General features: G+C 35.4%; 1 protein-coding gene across 4 annotated transcripts in view; it reads right to left on the bottom strand.

The window, feature by feature from the left end:
- The window catches only part of LOC102960412 (A disintegrin and metallopeptidase domain 3-like), a 112,516-nt gene that overhangs the window by 75,768 nt on the left and 16,638 nt on the right, over positions 1-20,110 (bottom strand). For all 4 annotated transcript variants that reach the window (XM_042983391.1, XM_042983393.1, XM_042983389.1 and 1 more), the window contains exons 5-6: positions 3,508-3,584; positions 2,861-3,038 (exon numbers count right to left, since the gene is read on the bottom strand). In XM_042983391.1, the coding sequence (XP_042839325.1) occupies positions 2,861-3,038; positions 3,508-3,584 (255 nt within the window). The remainder of the gene's footprint in view (positions 1-2,860; positions 3,039-3,507; positions 3,585-20,110) is intronic.

Genomic DNA, 20,110 nt, shown 5'->3' with positions numbered 1-20,110 from the left:
ATTTTTGAAAGAGCATGCATGCTAGTGGAGGAGGGGCAGAGAGAGAAGGAGACAGAGAATCCGAAGCAGGCTCCACGCTCTCAGCACAAAGTTGGACATGGGAACCCAGAACGTTGAGATTATGACCTAAGCTGAAGTAGGATGCTTACTCAACTGAGCCACCCAGGTGCCTCAAGGATTTAGATTTTTAAATGAGCTATTCAATTTTGATTATTATTCCTTTCCTGTTCTTTTTGTGTTTGTATGTCTTTTTGTCATTTTAAAAAATCACTTTTAATTGTAGGGGGGGTTTAAGGAAGGAACAGGGGTAAAAGCATGTGCCCAAAATGCTTTTAACAAATAAGCCGTTTACCATGTTGTTTGGTTTTTGTTCTACTTTTCAACTCTGGTTATAGTGAAGGTATTTACCTTGTTTATGAGTTCATTTCTGTTTACTTTCAAAAATATAAAAATATACCTAAAACATAAGGTTTTATATTATTTTCTGTTCCTTTTTAAAATCTGATATATTGAAGATAGTTATTTTGTATATCTGTGCTTGTAAAAGCACTAGTCATGTGAAAACAAACTTAACTAAACCTATAGATCTAAGCCTATCAAATTCAGGATAAAAAGCAATTGAGTTACTTCATGAAAGATATAAATTTCACAAACACATAACAATTAATCACTTATCTCCAATCCTGCAATGATATCCCTGGTTTCTTCTGAAGTTCTGAAATTTCTGTCTCTATTTTACTTGATCATTACATTTGTTCTGTACCCAAGTTTTATATAATTACCCCCAATCACCTTGTCCACTACATTAGAAAATATTGTGAGCAAATATGAATAGCAGTAACAATAATATTTATTGATCACTTTTTTATTTGTCCACACACTATGCTAAGTAATTTCCATTTATAAACTTAGTCTTTGAAATAACTGTATGAGCTAGGTATTATGTTTACTTTTATTTTTTTTTTACAGATAAGAGAATTTAAACACATAAAGGTTATGTTACTTTCCCAAGTTCTTGTGGCTAAAACTAACAGACTTCGAATTCAAGCCAAGGCAGCTGGGACTGTATGTTACCTCTATCTTGTCTAATCTCTGTCAAGTGGTTGATGGCTTCAAGTGTTGTTATTTGTCTTTTCCAAAGTTATGTCCATCCCTTCAGGTCCTTCTTCTGCCACAGAAAAGTATTCATGGAATCTTTTAAAGCTTTCCAATTTACATATGTGATAGTGCTCTATTTCAGTGGTGAAAATTGTCTTAATTGTGTCTAATGTTGTATTACAACATGCAGACAGTTTCCAGAGCTAGCATAAAGTTTGGGGTCATTTCTTAGTTTCACTAAAAATGAAATTTTCATCTCTATATATGTTTATACTTCATCATTTTTTAAGTTTCTGGAAGTACAGTTTTATCAATCTGTATTCATACTACTAACTTTGTCAAAATAAACAAAAGCAAATTAAGGCAACAGGGAGATGGAGTTCCTTATAAATTCAGTTCAGGTTTCATTCGTAACTATTTTGTTTTGCTTGTCTTCAGTGTGATATCCAATTATGATGAGAATATGTGGATAGAGATTCATTTATTTAACCATGATGATAAAAGTAAAGTTGTATAAACATTCTTAAGGAGGAAGTTAGGATGTATATACACACAGACATGTACACACACACACACACACACACACATATATATATATATGAAAAGTATATACATATATATGAAAAGTATATATATATGAAAAGTATACATATATATATATATATATAAAAGTACATATATATGTAAAGTTAGGATATACACATATATATCCTATATAAACCCTATATATACATATATATATATATATGAAAAGTTAGGATATATACATATATATCCTATATATACAAATATATGCGTATATATATGTATATATATATATGCATACACACACACAAACACACACACACACACACACACACACACACGAAAAAGCCTTTGGAAATATGCCTACTTTAAATGTGAGCATTTATAATGAAAGTGTAATTGTTCAAAACTATTGTAAACTCATGCAGATGGATTACTTAATATAAAAATATAAATATGCAAAAATGGCATAATTTTATAAAATATATACATTTCAAGTTTATGCATATATATGAAAACTATAAAATAGCATACATCAAAATGATGATAATGGATTCCACAACTGCATTTATCTTTAGAAAATAACATGAGGGCCCATTCTTATTATCCTTACATATGCATATGTTTAATATTTTAATAGATGCTAACCCAAATATTATTTGATTGTAAATAATAATAAATGTAATATAATGTGTATTTTCCTTTTGATAGCAAAAAGGAAATTTCAAAGCATTTGTGGTTATATAATTTTTTGTTTAAAAATTATCTATATATTTATAAATCTACATTTATAACTAGATATATAAAAATAATTAGAACAGATAATCCAAACTTCTAGCACTATTTTGAGATGATGACCTTTGGGACAATTTTTTTCCCTCTGTTCTAATTTTAAATTTTTAATAAAAATAAAGAAAAATGTGCTGGTAAGAAAAATGCAGACAAATTAATAATCGCAGATTTGGACATCATTATATTAGTAGTATGCAAATTCAGTGACAATGAAACTATTTTTATATGCATGAAGTACACTTTCAATTAGGGAAATGTGAGTACTTTGATTTTTAAATTATGTGTGTTTATACCTATTACAGTTTGTAAATATTATCTGACTAAACATCAAAATATATTTAAAAATAAATATCTTACAACAGAAGGTTTTAATATAGTCAATTCCCAGCATGAATAAATTTACTAGAAGTAACACAATGAAGATTTCATAAAAGGGGTTACTTACTTCTGATTTCACAAGAATCCTGTAGGATTGATCTGCCAATTGGGTGATAGAATAATTTTCTTGTAAGGGAGAAAAATCAACTTTATCATTATTTATTTGATAAAGCATATGCTCATATGCAACTGCAGATTCCAATGGTTCAATGCCGTAACTGACATTCTCCAACTGCAATAATCCCCTAGATATTTAAACACACAAAAAAGAAATAAAAAGATAATATAGACTCCCCACTAAGAAATGTAAATCACCATTAAATAACATTTTATAGAAATTTAGCAGTTGTCTTTGCAGTCTGATGTCTAAGAATCATCCCTTCTTACATGGACAGACTTTCAAACCTTATTTTATACCTTTTCTGTCTACTATGCCATTTAGGATTCATTGTGGTTTTAGTGTGGCTGAGGAATGTGAATATTCTTCATATTGGGGGTGGGGGTGGTTCCTGCATAAATTTTAAGACTGCAGCCTGGGACAGAGACAAGGAGAAAAGGAAAAATGATAAGAGAGGGGGAGAAAAGAAAGTATATCAGCAGAAACACAATCAAAGTCTATTTTCTTTGCCTTCACTCTGTCCTTTAAGATGTTTCTAAAAATTAAAGGATCACACAAGATTGTCAATCATGTACATCTCTGGAATATGCCAGTACCTGAGTCCAGAACAAGTGCTAAGTGTCACAACTGATTTTGGAATCTCTGCGGTGTATCCTTGATAAAAGCAATGGCCCTAAACAGAAGCATATGAAGATACATTCATGAGTGATTTGTAAATAAAGTTTTAGGTTTATCTTACGTCCTAGACATCATCAAACATTCAGATTTAGTCATCACCATAATATTATTTACCAGGCATTCCATTTCCTTGTTATCTATGCACAATCTCTTTTAACGCTCTTTAGATTATAAATAATCATTACTTCTGTCCTCCCCCAAAATAACTTATTGCTAGAATATTTAATTTTTGATGAATAACTTTCTTATCTGTGTCTTTTCTTTCTCAGCCACATTTTTTCTTGTTTTTTTCTAACTTGTAAACTTTTATTCTTTCAAATATGATCATTGTATTTTTAATCTTGATTCTGTGTCATGATCTTAGTTTTTACAGTATTATTTTTAATGATTCAGCTGGAGCTTTTCTCTTTTTGTCAGGTTATTTAGATTTTTTAATTTGAGTATATTTGACATTTCTTGAATGTATAATCTATAGCTGTTAATTTAATGTAATTAGCGGCATCAATGTGACTTTAAATGTGAACATTTCACTTCTTTTTTCCAAGTTGCCCAAAATCATGTTAACTGAGATTTCCTCAGTTTTATTTCTCTTTAATATTTCACCATATTATTTAATCTATATAGCTCACCATCACTAGTTCAAGCTCTTCTCCCTCTATATGTTCACAGCATTAGTCTTCCCAGGATCTCCCCTAATATTCTCATTCAGTGAATATTCCCTTTTCTTCCCTTAAAAATCTAGTGATAACTAGAGTCAATCCTGTTCCTTTGTTAATGTTGTGCAATGAAAAGTATCATCACATTCTCTACCATAAATTTGTTTATATGTTATTAGCTCCCAGATATACATGTCCATCAGTAACCATTCACTTTTTCTCAAAACTAGCCTTAACTCCTATTCCCCACCCACTGACAGTGGCAGGGCATACCCTGCCCCATGCTAAGGAACAGCAGCAGCCACCTCTGTCTGCAGTAGTTCCAACAGACTATGCTACAAGCCCTTACAAAAAGGTGGAATACAAACCATGTCCAAATCCTCTACCCAGCAGCAGAAAGCAATTCAGTTTCTGTAGCTCCTGGCTTTGCACCAGTGGGAGAAAATGAGCCCCATGAAATAATTCTCAACACCCCCAACACAAAGGACAAGAATTTCCAGATAGGAACTTTCCTCACCCAGGGGCACTATCAGAGTGAGAAGTGCACTGACAGTGCTAGAGAAGAGCCAGAGTAAATGCTCTCTATCCCATGGGACCTTCATCACCCAACCCCACCTAGTAATACAAAGTGGCCCAGGAAAGTACCTTTTACCACTATAGGCTGTATCAGCAGAGATCCAGTAGGAGCTTCTGAATCACAATAGAGTAACATTAAAAGAACCTTAAAAGTGAAATTGTCATTGGCACAACAAATCACACCAAATCTAAACTTGGGTTACTGTCTCTTAACAATAGATTTGAATGTCAAGGACACAACCAAACATCACACATTACATCAAGAACCATAAAAATCACAAGAATGGGAAAAGAAAACCAACTGATAACAATATTGAGATAAGCCACATGTTGGAACTAATGAAGATTTTAAAGTAGCTGTGATAGTATTGCTTCAGTAAACAATTACAAATAATCTTGAAAAAAATTAAAGAACAGAAAATATCAGAAAATAAATGGAAGCCATAAAAACAGATAAAAAAATATTAGAACTAAAAAATAGAATAAACAAATCTACAAAAAACATATTTGATAGATTGATAAGTAAAGTGGAAATGGCAAGGGATAGAATCAGTGAACTTGAGATCAATAGAATTTACTCAATATATATAACAGAGACAAACAAACTAAGAAAATAAACAGAGCCCCAAGGACCCGTGGAACGATAACAAAAGATCTAAAATAAATACCAGAATCTGAGGAAAAGAACAGAAAGAATATAGGGCTGAAAAGTATTCAAAGAAATAAAAGCTAAAATTCTGGTCAGGAAGATGGCAGAGTAGGAAAACTTCGACCCCCACCCCCACCCCTTCAAAAACAAATGAATTCAGCAACAATTCACAGACAAATTTCTTTTATAAGAAATCTGAAGCTAATTAAAAGGCTAATTAAACTAATTAAAAAGTGTGTAGGGGCACACTCTGGGAAAATGCAAAATCAGACTCACCAAAGCCAATATAGAGATTTGGTATACCCTTTCAATAGGGATACTGCCCCAGAGCACTGCTATATGATCACAAAACAGCCCTCTAGCTCCCAGCCTAACCCAAAGCATGAAACAGGTTTGTCCTCATGTCTAGAGTCCCAATTTTTCTGAAGGGGCTACCTAAAGAACTAGAACCCATTTCACCGGTCTTGGAGCTCTAATAGGTTCAGCACAATCTGGCCATCCAGGCAACAATGGAGATAGAGACTTGGGCTAGTAGACACCATGGGTTTCTCCCCCATGTCCCCACTAAGCACAGAATAAGTGGACAAAAAGATGCCAGCTCTGCTTCTCCTTGAGGAAGGAAAAAGTTGATCCATACATGTAGTTTCCCTACTTCACCAAAACTGCCAAAAGAACTGGCATCTTTGTCACCAATCCTGGAACACAGATGGGCCAAGCACAATATAGTTACTTGGATGAGAATAGAGGCGGCAGCTTGTGAGGGTAGATGCTACTAATCCTCTCTCCTGATCAACACAGAGCAGGAAAAAGCACAGATGCATGTTTCCCCCTGGAGAGAAAAAGAGTTGGTAGAGGTCCCCCAAATGATTGGACAGGATGACTTGTTGAGATACTTTTCTGTACAAGGCCTGTCAGTGAAGATTGGGCAAAGCAACTACTTTTGTCTAATGAGCAGATACCAAAACAGAGAGTCAAATAAATGAGTAATCAGGAAAAGACATTTCAAATAAAGGAAAAAGGTATCTCCAGAAATGGATGCTAATTAAATAAAATTAAATAATTTACCTCACAGAGAATTTAAAATGTTCACTGAGGTCAAGAGGACAATGCATGAACAAATTGACAATTTCAATTACAATTTTCAGAGACAGAAAATATTTTTTAAAAGTACCAAACAGAGGAAGGAGTTGAGATCCTGGAGTAAGGGGACCCTAAGCTTGTCTCATACCTCAAACACACCCATTCTGAACACCCAAGAACTCAAATTGAGAGAACAAACTCAACATCTAAAGGGAGAAAAACAGCCACATCGTGGAAGGTAGGAACTGCAAAGAGTTGATTTGGGGGAGAAAAGAACAGCAGGTGCGGCAAAGGGGAGAGCCCTGATCACAGGACAGGATAGGACAGGGGAGGGGAAGGGAGGGGAGGGGAGAGGATGGAAGGGGAGGAGACGGGAGGGGACGGGAGGAAAGAAAGCACACATAGGTGACTGCACAAGAAAAATTCTTCCCCAAAACCACTGACTAGGATAGGGAGAAGGGCTGAATGCCAGCCACAAGCTTATATAAACAGTAGAGTACAAAGTCTGAAGTATTAGAAGTCCCTGAAATCACTGGGGTCATGCCTAAAAGGCTTAGTAGTGCTCCAGTGGGGATGGAAGACAGAGACCTGGAAGGGAAAGCATGGTCTGAGGATCCCTGGGTCACATAGGGAGAAACAGTTCCCCTTCTTGGAGTGCATTTAGGAGGGGTGGCACTGCCTCTCTGGGGACAAAAGAACTGGCAGTGTCAAAGTACTGCTCTATTGAGTAGTACAGGAACAGAGACATCAGCTGAAAGCAGCAAACCCTGGTGCCAGCTTTTTGTTATGCTTTACCATAAATTCTAAACCACTGCATGGTCATGCAACTCCCTTTATGGGGTAAACCCAAGAGATCAGTGTGGAACTGTGCCACATAGTTCCCCCAAATGCAAAGTTTTAAAAACCAGATACACACCTGAGATAAATCACAGGAATACTGTGCCACCTGGCAGGCATACAGCTCAGACACAGACAGGGTAAAGGCAAGGATCTGACAGAGGCCAGGGACACATGAGGGGTGATTGTTTGCTCTTCTATGAGGGCTTCCTGAAGACTGGCAGGCACAAACTACCCACTCCAGAAACTAGAGAGTAGAGTGAAGCCATTTCCCCCACATCCAATAGCACTGACCAGGTCAACGAGCAACACAGCATCCCACAGTGGAAGCCATAGCCTCCTTACACCAAGCCCCACCCCACTGCACCCTGCAGGCACATGTCTACTAGGGCAAGTCTGCATATCTCTCCCAGAAGACCCGCACAAACACCTTGCACACACCAAGTCTACTAAACATAGAATGCTGCAAAGCTTCAGCTCTAGGGGGAATAGAATCTAGCTTCTTTTAACAAGCAGACCAAACACACCTACTTAAAACTTGCCACACAGTGGACGAGGTCCAAACACCCCTACTGCAGGCAAGGAGAAACTCTGCAGAGGATTGACCTAAGGGAAGGAGCAGCCAAAACACAACAGCAGAGTCCACACTCTGAAACACCTCCTGAAGCACCAGACCCAAGAAAGTATTGGACCTCTTCTTAATATAGCCACTACTCTCAGAAGCAGGAATGTAACAGGCTTTCCTAACAACTACCAAAAAAAACAATGACCTAGAAAAAATGACAAGATGGAGGAAGTGACCCCCAAAAAAGAACAGGAAGATGTAATGGCCAGGGATTTAATCAAGACTGATATAAGTAAAATGCCTGAACCAGAATTAAAAACAAACAAAGACAAAAAAACAAAAAACAAAAAAATAGTAATAAGGATATTAGCTGGGCTTGAGAAAAGCATAGAAGACTGTAGAGAATCCCCTACTGCAGAGATAAAAGAACTAAACCTAGTCAGGGCAAAATAAAAAATACTACAGCTGCGTGCAAAACTGACTAGATACAATGACAATGAGGATGGATGAAGCAGAGAGCAGAAGAACAATTCAGTGATATAGAAGATAAAATGATGGAAAATCATAAAGCTGTAAACAAGAGGGAAAGAAAATTATTGGATCACTAATGTAGACTTAGGGAACTCAGTGTCTCCTTAAAGTATAATAATATTCGTATCATAGGAGTCCCACAAAAAGAGAGGGAAAGAGGGCAGAAGCAAATAATAGCTCAAAATCTACCTAATCTTGGGAAGAAAATAGACATCAAAATTCAAGAGGCACAGAGAACTCCCATCAAATTCAATAAAAGCTAGCCCACACCAAGATATATCATAGTCAAATTAACAAAATACACAGACAAGGAAAGAATCCTGAAAGCAGCAAGGTTAAAAAAAAAAGTCCTTAACCTACAAGGGAAAACATATCAGGTTCATAGCAGATCTATCCACAGAAACATGGCAGGCCAGAAAGGAGTGACAAGATGTATTCAACATGCTGAATGGGAAAATCTTCAGCCAAGAATACTTTATTCCACAAGGCGGTCATTCGGAATAGAAGGAGAGAGAATAGTTTCCCAGATAAATAAAAACTAAAGGAGTTTGTCACCATTAAACTAGATCTGCAACAAATATTGAAGGGGACTCTTTGTGTGGGAAAGAAAGATCAAAAGCAACAAAGACTAGAGGAACGGAGGACATCACCAGAAACACCAACTTTACAGGTAACACGATGGCACTAAATTTATATCTATCAATAATCACTCTAAATGTAAATGGACTAAATGCTCCAATAAAAGCTATAGGGAAGGTGAATGGATAAAAAATAACCATCTATATGTTGTCTACAAGAGGCTCATTTTAGACCTAAAGACACCTGCAGATTGAAATTGAAGGGATGTGACCATGATGTCCGTCATGCTAACGGACACTAAAAGAAATCTAGAGTAGCCATACTTATATCAGACAAACTAGATTTTAAGTTGAATCTGTAACAAGAGATGAAGAAGGGCACTATATCATAGTTAAGAAATCTATCCATCAGGAAGATCTAACAATTGTATATATTTATGCCCTAAACTAGAAAGTACCCAAATATAGAAATCAAATAATGACAAACAAAAAGAGACTCATTGATAATAATAAAATAATAGTAGGGGACTTTAACACTCAACCTACAGAAATGGACAGATCATCTAAGCAGAAAATCAACGAGGAAACAATGCTTTGAATAATAAATTTGACCAGATGGACTCCACATATATATTCAGAACATTCCATTCTAAATTTTTTTAATGTTTATTTATTTGAGAGAGAGAGAGCTGGGGAGGGGCAGAGAGAGAGGAGACACAGAATCAGAAGCAGGCTCCAGGCTCTGAGCTGTCAGCAGAGTCCAACACTGGGCTCAAACCCACTAACTGTGAGATCACGACCTGAGCTGAAGTCGGACACTTAACCAACTGAGCCACCCAGGTGCCCCCAGAACATTTCATTCTAAAGCAGCAGAATATACATTTTTTTCAAGTACTCATGGAACATTCTCCAGAATAGATCATGTACTGGGTCACAAATCAGCACTCAACATCTACAAAAAGACTGAAATCATACCATGCATATTTTCCAACCACAATGCTATTAAACTTGAAGTCAACCACAAGAAAAAATTCAGAAAGACCAGGAATACATTGAGGTCAAAGAACATCATACTAAAGAATGAATGGGTTAACCAGGAAATTAAAGAAGAAATTAAGAAATACATGGAAGCAGGGGCGCCTGGGTGGCTCAGTCGGTTAAGCGTCCGACTTCAGCTTGGGTCACGATCTCGCGGTCCGTGAGTTCGAGCCCCGCGTCGGGCTCTGGGCTGATGGCTCAGAGCCTGGAGCCTGCTTCTGATTCTGTGTCTCCCTCTCTCTCTCTGCCCCTCCCCCATTCATGCTCTGTCTCTCTCTGTCTCAAAAATAAATAAACATTAAAAAAATTTAAAAAAATACATGGAAGCAAATGAAAATGGAAACATGACAGTCCAAACCCTTTGATATACAACAAAGGTGTCCTAAGAGCAAAGTAGATTGCAGTACAGGCCTATAACAGGAAAAAAGAAAAGTCCAAATTGTTAACCTAACCTTCTACAAGAAAAGGAAGAGCAAATAAAGCATAAAGCCAGGAGAAAAATGGAAATAATAAAAATTAGAGATGAAATAAATGATATAGAAACATAAAAACCTAGTAGAATAGATCAACAAAACTAAGAGCTGTTTCTTGTAAAGAATTTATGAAATTGGTAAACCCCTAGCCAGACGTATGAAAAAAAAAAAAAGAGGACTCAGATAATTAAAATCATGAATGAAAGAGAAGAGATCACAACCAACACCACAGAAATACAATCATAAGAGAATATTATGAAAATTTATATGCCAACAAACTGGGCTCTTTGGAAGAAATGGGTAAGTCCCTAGAAATATACAAACTACCAAAGCTGAAACAGGAAGAAATAGAAAATTTGAACAGACCTATAACCAGTAAAGAAATTTAATCAGTAAGTAAAAACCTCCCAACATAGAAATGTCCAGGGTCAGATGGCTTCCCAGGAGAATTCTACCAGATATTTAAAGAGCAGATTGTCTTTTCCCCATTGTGTATTCTTGCCTCTGTGGTCATTGATTAGTTGACCATATAATTGTGGGTTTATTTCTGTGTTCTCCATTTTGCTCCATTGATCTAGGTGTCTGTAATCTATGTGATCCATTGATCTATGTGTCGGTAAACACATACTTGAAGAAAAAGAAGATCCCAAATCCATAAACTAACTTCACACATCAAAGAACTAAAAATAGAAGAATAAACTAAGGCCAAAGTATCAGAAAGAGAGAAATAACAAAGGTCAGAGAAAAAATAAAGAAAATAAAAAGTAAAAAATTAAGAAAACAATAGAAAAAATCATGAAACTAAGAGTTGTTTCTTTGAGCAACTTGATAAACAAAATTGACAAACCCCCAGGTAGATTAAGAAAAGAGAGAAGACACAAATAAATAAAATCAGATATGAAAGCAAAGATCAAAAGAGAATACTATTAATAATTATACACCAACAACTGGATATCATAGAAAATGGGCACATTCTTAGAAACATATGACCTACCAAAACCGAATCACGAAGAAACAGAAAATCTGAACAAACCTACAACTAGTATGGACTCTAATCAGTAATCAAAACTTCATAACAAAGAGAAGCCTAAAACCAAATGACATCACTGATGAACTCTCCCAAACACCTAAGTAAGAATTACAACAATCTTTCCCACACTGTCCCAAAAAACGTTAAACAGGAGGGAACATTTCCAAACTATTTTACGAGGCCATCATTACACTGATTTAAAAGCCATACACACAGTCCACAAGAAAACTACAAGTCAAAAGCCCTCATGAATACAGACGCAAATTCTCAACAAAATACCAGTAAACCAAATCCAATGTAATCCAAAAAATGTAAAATTATTTTACATCAAGACCAAGTTAGATTATCCCTGCAGTGCTAGCATGGTTTAATGCACAAAAATCAATTAATTTGATAAACCATATTAACAGTGTAGAGGATAAAAATCACATGATCATCTGAATAATAGTCAGAGAAAGAATTTGCAAAATTCAACATACTTTCATAACAACTCTCAACAAACTAGGAATAGAAGGAAATTACCTCAAAATAATAAAAGGCTATTTATGAAATGTTATTTATGAAAATAACATTGTATTCAACAGTGAAAAACTGAAAACTTTTCCTCTTAGATCAGGAACAAAGCAAGGATGCCCAATCTCACCAGTTCTATTCAATGTAGGACAGCAAGTTCTAGCCAGAGCAATTAGATAAAAAAATGAAATAAAAGGCATTCAAGTCAGAAAGGAAGAAGAAAAATTGTATTTGTTTGATGACGTGATCTCATATGTAGAAAACCTAAAGATTTTACATACACACACAAAAGAAATTCAGTAAAGTTGCAGGACACAAGATCAACATACAAAAAAATAAAATGAAAATAAAACCTTCCTTATCTAAAAGGAAAATTAAGAAAATAACCCCATTTGAAATCACACACACACACACACACACACACACACCAATAAAATACCTAGGGATAAATTTAAGGCTAAATACTTGTACTCTGAAAATTACAAAGTATTAATGAAAGAAATTAAACAAGACACAAACAAATGGAAAGACATTCCATGTCCATGGATTGAAAGACTTAACATTGTTAAAATTGTTGAACAGACATTTCCCAAAGAAGATATACAAATGGCCAACAGGTATATGAAAATATACCCAACCCTGGTTATTAGGGAAATGCAAGCCAACACCACAATGAGATAACATCTCACACCTGTTAGGATGGCGATGATCATATAAAAATAGACAAGACTTGGCAAATGTAGAGAAACTGGAACTGTTGTACACCATTAGTGAGAATATTATATGGTGCAAGTTGCTATAGAAAACTGAGTGAAAGTTCCTCTAAAAATTAAAGGTAGAGGGGAGCCTGGGTGGCTCAGCCAGTTAAGTATCTGACTTAAGCTCAGGTCACGATCTCACATTTCTTGAGTTCGAGCCCTGCATCAGGCTCTGTGCTGACAGCTCAGAGCCTGGAGCCTGCTTCAGATTCTGTGTCTTCCTTTCTCTCTGCCCACCCCCCTTCAAAAATAAACATTAAAAAATTTTAAAATTAAAAGTAGAATTAGCATACGATCCAGTGATGTCATTTCTGTGTAGTTATTCAAAAGAACTGAAAATAGGATCATGAGGAGCTATTGATATTCCTGTGTTCGTTGCAGCACTATCCAAAAGAGACAAGATGTGGAAACTACCTAAAGGTCCACCAATAGATAGGTAGAGTTAAAAAATGTGATATATACATTTAATGGAATAATATTCAGCCTTAAATTAAATTCTGCAATATATGCAACATGTATGGACCTCAAGGACATTATGCTAAGTGAAATAAGCCAGTTACAGGAAGACAAATATTATGAGTCCTTTTATGTGAAATATTTAAAACATCCAAATTCATATCTCCAAAGACTGAAATGGTGCTTTCCAGGGACTGGGGAAATGTTGAAATGGACACTTACTAAGTAGTGAAAGTTTCTGTCAAGGGGTCCCTGGGTGGCTCAGTAGGTTAAGTGTCCAACTCTTGATCTAAGCTCAGGTCATGATCTCACAGTTCATCAGGGCTCTACACTGACAGCACAGAGCCTGCTTGGGATTTTCTCTTTCTCTCTCTCTCTCTCTCTCTCTCTCTCTCTCTCTCTCCCTCCCTCCCCAACTTGCACACTCTCACTCTCACTCTAAAAATATGTAAATAAACTTAAAAAAAAGTTTCAGTCAAGCAAGATGAATAAATTCTAGTGGCTTCTATAAAACATCATACTTATGCTCAATAATAATGTAATGTATACATAAGATTTGTTAAGACCATAGAACTCATGTTAAGTATTTTTGCCACACAAAAATATATATAAATTTTGTTAATGTTTATTTATTTTTGCGAGAGAAAGAGAGAGACAGTGTGTAAGCTGGGGAGGGCAGAGAGAGAGAGACACACACACAGAATCTGAAGCAGGCTCCAGGCTCTGAGCTGTCAGCACAGAACTCGATGCGGAGCTTGAACTCACAAACTATGACATCATGACCTGAGCCAAAATTGGACGCTTAACCGACTGAGCCACCCAGGTGCCCAATATAAATAAAAATTAAGAAAAAGAAATACGGCTGAAACTTTCACAAAATTAACAAATGGCATAAACATTTGGGTTCCGTGAGATGAGCAAACTGCAAAGGGAATGGACCCAAAATAACTCACAGGAACAAAAGATCACAATTAACAATTAACAAAACCAATAGAAATATCTTCAAAGTAACCAGAGAGCAATGTCACATAACCTATAGGGGAACACCAATTTGAATGACAGCAGATTTCACATCTGAAGTAATGAGGCTATAAAGAAACACTACAGCAATTTTCAAGTGCTAAAAAAAAAGTACATCAAAAAAAAAAAAAGAAAAGAAAGAAAGAAAGAAAGAAAGAAAGAAAGAAAGAAAAAGAAAAGTACAGTCAAACATGAACTCTATGTATCTGGAAAATTTATCCTTTAAGAATGAAGGAAAAAGAGAGTCTTTCTCAGACAAAAGAAAACCAGGAGACTTTATTACTAGCACACATACCCTTAAAGAATATCAGAAAAGAATTCCAAAAGTGAAAGCTAATATCACAAAAAGACATGGAATTCAAGAATCTGGAAAACCAGAATAGATAAAAATAGCAGTAAGTATAGTGGACTATCGTTTCCCTCATGAGTTTCTTAAATCATATTTAGTAGTTGAAGCAAAATCATACAATATCATGTGACTTAAGATACAGATAGGGATATTTAGGCAATTATAACTTAAAAATGTAGAGGTTAAAGGAACCTACATAGAAATAATTTTTGATAATTCACTTGAAGTAGTAAAAATTCCACAATAGTAGACTATTATAAGTTATATATGTATATTGTAATATCTAGAGCAAATATTAAGAAAGTTGTTGGGGCACCTGGGTGGCTCAGTCGGCTGAGTGTCTGCCTTTGGCTCAGGTCATGATCTCCCTGTCCCTGAGTTCAAGCCCCGTGTCGGGCTCTGTGCTGACAGCTCAGAGCCTGGAGCCTGTTTCAGATTCTGTGTCTCCCTCTCTCTCTGCCCCTCCCCCACTCATGCTCTGTCTCTGTCTCTGTCTCTCTCTCTCTGTCAAATATAAATAAACATTTAAAAATTTTTTTAATAAAAAAGAAAAAAAGAAAAAAAGGAAATTGTAATAAGGAAAATACTTTAAAACCCTACAAATATATCACAATGTAATCCTAAAAATGTTCAAGTAATGCAGAAGAAGGCAATAAGAGAGGAACAAAGAAATGAGAAACACAGAAAAGAAAACAAAAATATATGTACATTACGGCAAACAAAATCTCTAACATATAAATAATTACTTTAAATGTATGAGTATAGAAACATCAAATAAAATACCAGATGCTAGGATGGATGCGAGAAAAAAAAACCCACCATGGCCCAACTAAATATTTTCTATAGGAAATTTACTTCAAACAATAACATAGGTAGACCGAAATTAAAAGATGGAAGATTTATTTAATGAAAATATTTATAAAACAAAGAAGAATTGTAGAGAATAAGCTTAGGAATTCCCTGAGCCTGCACTGATGGGTTAACAAGGCATAAAGAATTACGAAGCCATAGGACACTCACACCCAAGTTTGGGTAAACAAGATTAAATAAATAAAAGCAGGGGGGCAGAGGCCCCAGTATAGAGAGAATGGGGCAAAGGCCCCAATATAGAACATAGGTATATGAAATAAACAAGATTAGGTAGTCAGGGCAGAAGCGCCCACCAACTTAGTACTATAGCAGAAAACTTAATACTTTCACAGAAAGGAAGGACCAAATTTGGTAAACAGGTAAATCGGGCTATAGACCCCTGTGGGTGAAGTTGCCCAGAGAAGAGCTAATTAACAAAAGAAAGGTGCCTTGTTGACCCTGAGGTTACTTGCTCTGTCTTTCTTGTCCCCTAGACCAGTTTAGGTAAACACAGGTGGTACCTCATGTCTGCTGTAAACATCCTTCCACTCCACAGCCCAGGGGCCAGGATTTTGTTTTGCATTGACCCAAACCCCTAACTCTGCATATCTTCAAAACCCCCTTTCCCTCATGTCCATGAGTTAATGTTCATAGTTTCATTTTCCCTTTGTGTACATCCATCATCATGTTTGTGAGCCTTCTGATCCTAATAAAAACGGAGCAAGGACCCTTAATCTGGGCTCTTGTCTTTTCCCAGACATTAGCCATCTCTTGCTTTCAATCCTATGTCCCGCTCTCTTGCTGGACAAGAAAGAACTCTAGACCCAAAGTCTATGACAAAGAATGGCTTTATTAATATCAGATAAAGTGGACTTACTAGCAAAGAAATCTACTAGGGACAAGGAGACTCACTGCATATTCATGAAAGCATTAATCCATCAAGAAGACATGGCAATCCTAAATGTATAGGCACCGAACAATAGAGCTTCAAAATATGTGAAGCAAACACTGATACAGCTAAAAGAGAAGATAGAAAAACAAAATAATAAATAATTCAATGCATTCCATTCAGTTATTGATAGTACTAGACAGAAAATCAGTAAAAATACAGAACTGAAACAGTGTCAATCAAAATGATCTATATGACATTCATGGAAGACTGCACCAACAATAGCGGAATACACATTTTTTCATAAGTATCTAAGAACACTTACCTACACACATAATATACTGGACCATAAAACAAACCTTCACAATTTAAAAGATCTGAAATTATACAGAGTACATTTTCTAACCATAATGAAATCAAACTAGAAATCAGTTGACAAGGACAACAGGAAAAATCTCCAAACACTTGGAAACTGAACAATGCACTTTTAAAAAATACATGAGTCAAACAAGCCTCAAAGGAAATTAAAAAAAAAATACATATACCCTTATTAAAATAAAAATACAACACATTGTTTCAGAATGCAGTAAAGCAGTGCTGAGCAGGAAATTTTAGCACTAAAATGCTTGCAATAGAAACAAAGGAGGTCACAGTTCGCAGAAATACAAGTGTTTTCCCCAACAAATAGAAAAGAAGCACAAAATAAACCCAAAGTAAGGTATAAGGGAGAAAGTAATAAACATAAGAGGTAAATGCTATGACATTGAAAATAAGACAATAGTATGGAAAAAGCAAGAAAAAAACTGGTTCTCTGATAAATTCAATAAATTGGAAAATCTCTAGCAGGACTGTTAAAGTTAAGAAGAGAGAAGACAGCAATTAATCATGTTACAACCAAAACATTCCTGTGGTCATTAAAAGGATAATAAGGACTGTGACATAATTACACCCATAAATTCCATACCTGAGATGGAATGGACCAATTCCTTAAAAAAACACAAACCACCAAAACAATACATATGAAACAGATAAGGTATTTCCATAAGTATTAAATAAAGTGAGATGGTAATTAAAAATCTCCCGCCATACACATAAATAAATGTCCAGGGATTTCACTAAAGAATTTTACCAAATATCTTAAGAATGAACATGTACTTTAAAAACTTCTTCCAAAACACAGAAAAGAAGGTAATACTTCTCCATTTATTTTATGAGGCCAGTATCACTCTAATACAAAAATTAGACAGTCAGTACAAAACAAGAAAGCCACAGAGTCACAGACCAATATTTCTCATGAACTTTAACAACAACAAAACCAATAAATTATTAGCAAATAAACCCAGTCACCAATAAAAAGAATTATATAGCAGGACCAAGTTGTAGCTTTTCTAACTATGCGATACTGTTTTCAATATCTGAAAGTCAATCAGTGCAGTCCATCATATCAACAGGCTGAAAAAGATTTATGTGATCTTATCAACTGAGGCAGAAAAGGCATTTAATTGAATCAAATGCACATACTTTGATGTAAAACAGAGATCTTAGCAAACCAGAAATGGAGAATGTCCTCAACTTTGTAAAGAATGTGTTTTAAAAACAACCCTACAATTAACATTATCCTTAATGGTAAAAGAGTAAATATTTTATCCTTAAGATTGGGAGCAAAATGAGGGTGTCTGCCCTCACTATTGTAATTCAACACAACTGGAAGTTGTAACAAGCACAGTAAGGCTAAGCAGAGAATAAAAGCACACAGATTGAAAATGAAACAGAAAAATGTTCATGTTTGTAAATGACAGGTCTATTTAGAGAATCACAAAGATCTACCAAACAAATGAAAACAAAACAAAAAGCCATCATAGAATTAATATGTAACTTCAGCAAGGTTGTAGGTTTGAAAATCAAAAGAATACAATTCTAGATAACAACAAATATATAAAAACTGAAATTGAAATACAATAGCATTTACAATTGCATCAAAGAAAACGAAATACTTTGGTATAAGCCTAAAAAACTACATACAGAATCTGAATGCTAAAATTACAAAATGCTAATAAAAGACACTTAACAAAAGATCAAATAAGTGGAGAGACTCGTTGCATTCATGGACTGGAAGACTCAACATAGTAAAGATGTCAACTACCCCCAAACTGATCTATAGGTTTGACATGTCTATCATAATCCTAGCAACACCGTTTGTATACATATAGCAGGTTTTGTCTGAAGTTTATATGAAAAATTGGGGTGCCTGGGTGGCTCAGTCAGTTAAGCATCCAACTTTGGCTCAGGTCTTGATCTCATGGTTCGTGAGCTCCAGCCCCGCATTGGTGCTGACAGTTCAGAGCCTGGAACCTGCTTCAGATTCTGTGTCTCCCTCTCTCTCTGCTCCTCCCCTGTTCACGCTCTGTCTCTCTCTCTCAAAAATAAATAAAAGATTAAAAAAATGTCTATCTGAAAAATCAAAATATCTGGAATAATCTAAAAATCTTTAAAAAATGAGAATAAGTGGGAAGAATCACTATAGTTTACACAAATGTTTAAGATGCAGGTAAACTAAAGACAGCATGATAGTGGCAGAAATTTATATACACATAAAAGAATTGAACAGAATGAAGAACCCAGAAATATATACACAAAAATATGTCCCACTGACCTCACAAAGATGCAAGAGCAATTCAATGCACAACCTCTGTCAAAAGAATGAAACTTGATTCAAATCCAATACAAAGTGAACATAGGGGCGCCTGGGTGGCTCAGTCGGTTAAGCGTCCGACTTCAGCTCAGGTCATGATCTCGCGGTCTGTGAGTTCAAGCCCAGCATCAGGCTCGGTGCTGACAGCTGAGAGCCTGGAGTCTGCTTCGGATTCTGTGTCTCCCTCTCTCTCTGACCCTCCCCCGTTAATGCTCTCTCTCTGTCTCAAAAATAAATAAATGTTAAAAAAAATTTTTTTAAGTGAACATAAATGTAAATAAAACTATAAAACTTTTAGGAAACAAAAGCAGAATATTCAAGAACCAGGGATATATGGAGCTCCTAGGCTTGATAGCTAAACCACCATTAAAAAGGGAAAGTTGATAAATTAACCCTCATCAACATTAAAAACTTCTGACCAATGAGATACCTTATGAACAGGCTGTAAAGACACATTAGAGACTGGGAATAAATGTTGGCAAACTACACATCTGACAAAAGATCTGTATTGAGAATATATAAATTGCTCAAAAATCAAGAGTAAAAACCAAGCAATCCAATTCAAAAATGGGTAAAAGACATTAATAGATATTTCACAGAAGGCAACAAATAAGTACATGAAAATATGTTCAACATCACTGGTCACTAGGAAAATACAAATCAAAATTACATGAGATAATCACTATACATCTATCACAATGGCTAATTTTTTTTAAATGTGATAATACCAAAGGTGACAAAAATGCAATCTTTATCTCTCATACATTGACAGTGTAAATGTAAAATGGTAGAGATGTTCTGAAAAACAGCTTAGTAATTTTTTTCTTAAAAATAAACTTACACTTACCATATGATCTGGCAATCATATTCCCAGACATGTATTCCAGAGAAATAAAAAATTATATCCACACAATGAACTACCCAGAATGTTCACAGAAACATTGTTTTTAATAGCTAAATTGGAAACAATCAGAATTATGTC

The sequence above is a fragment of the Panthera tigris genome, chromosome B1 (assembly GCF_018350195.1).
Source record: "Panthera tigris isolate Pti1 chromosome B1, P.tigris_Pti1_mat1.1, whole genome shotgun sequence".
Classification (NCBI taxonomy): Eukaryota; Metazoa; Chordata; class Mammalia; order Carnivora; family Felidae; genus Panthera; species Panthera tigris.
The sequence above is the reverse complement of the archived record's forward strand: the minus strand, read 5'-3'. Positions and strand labels throughout refer to the sequence as shown.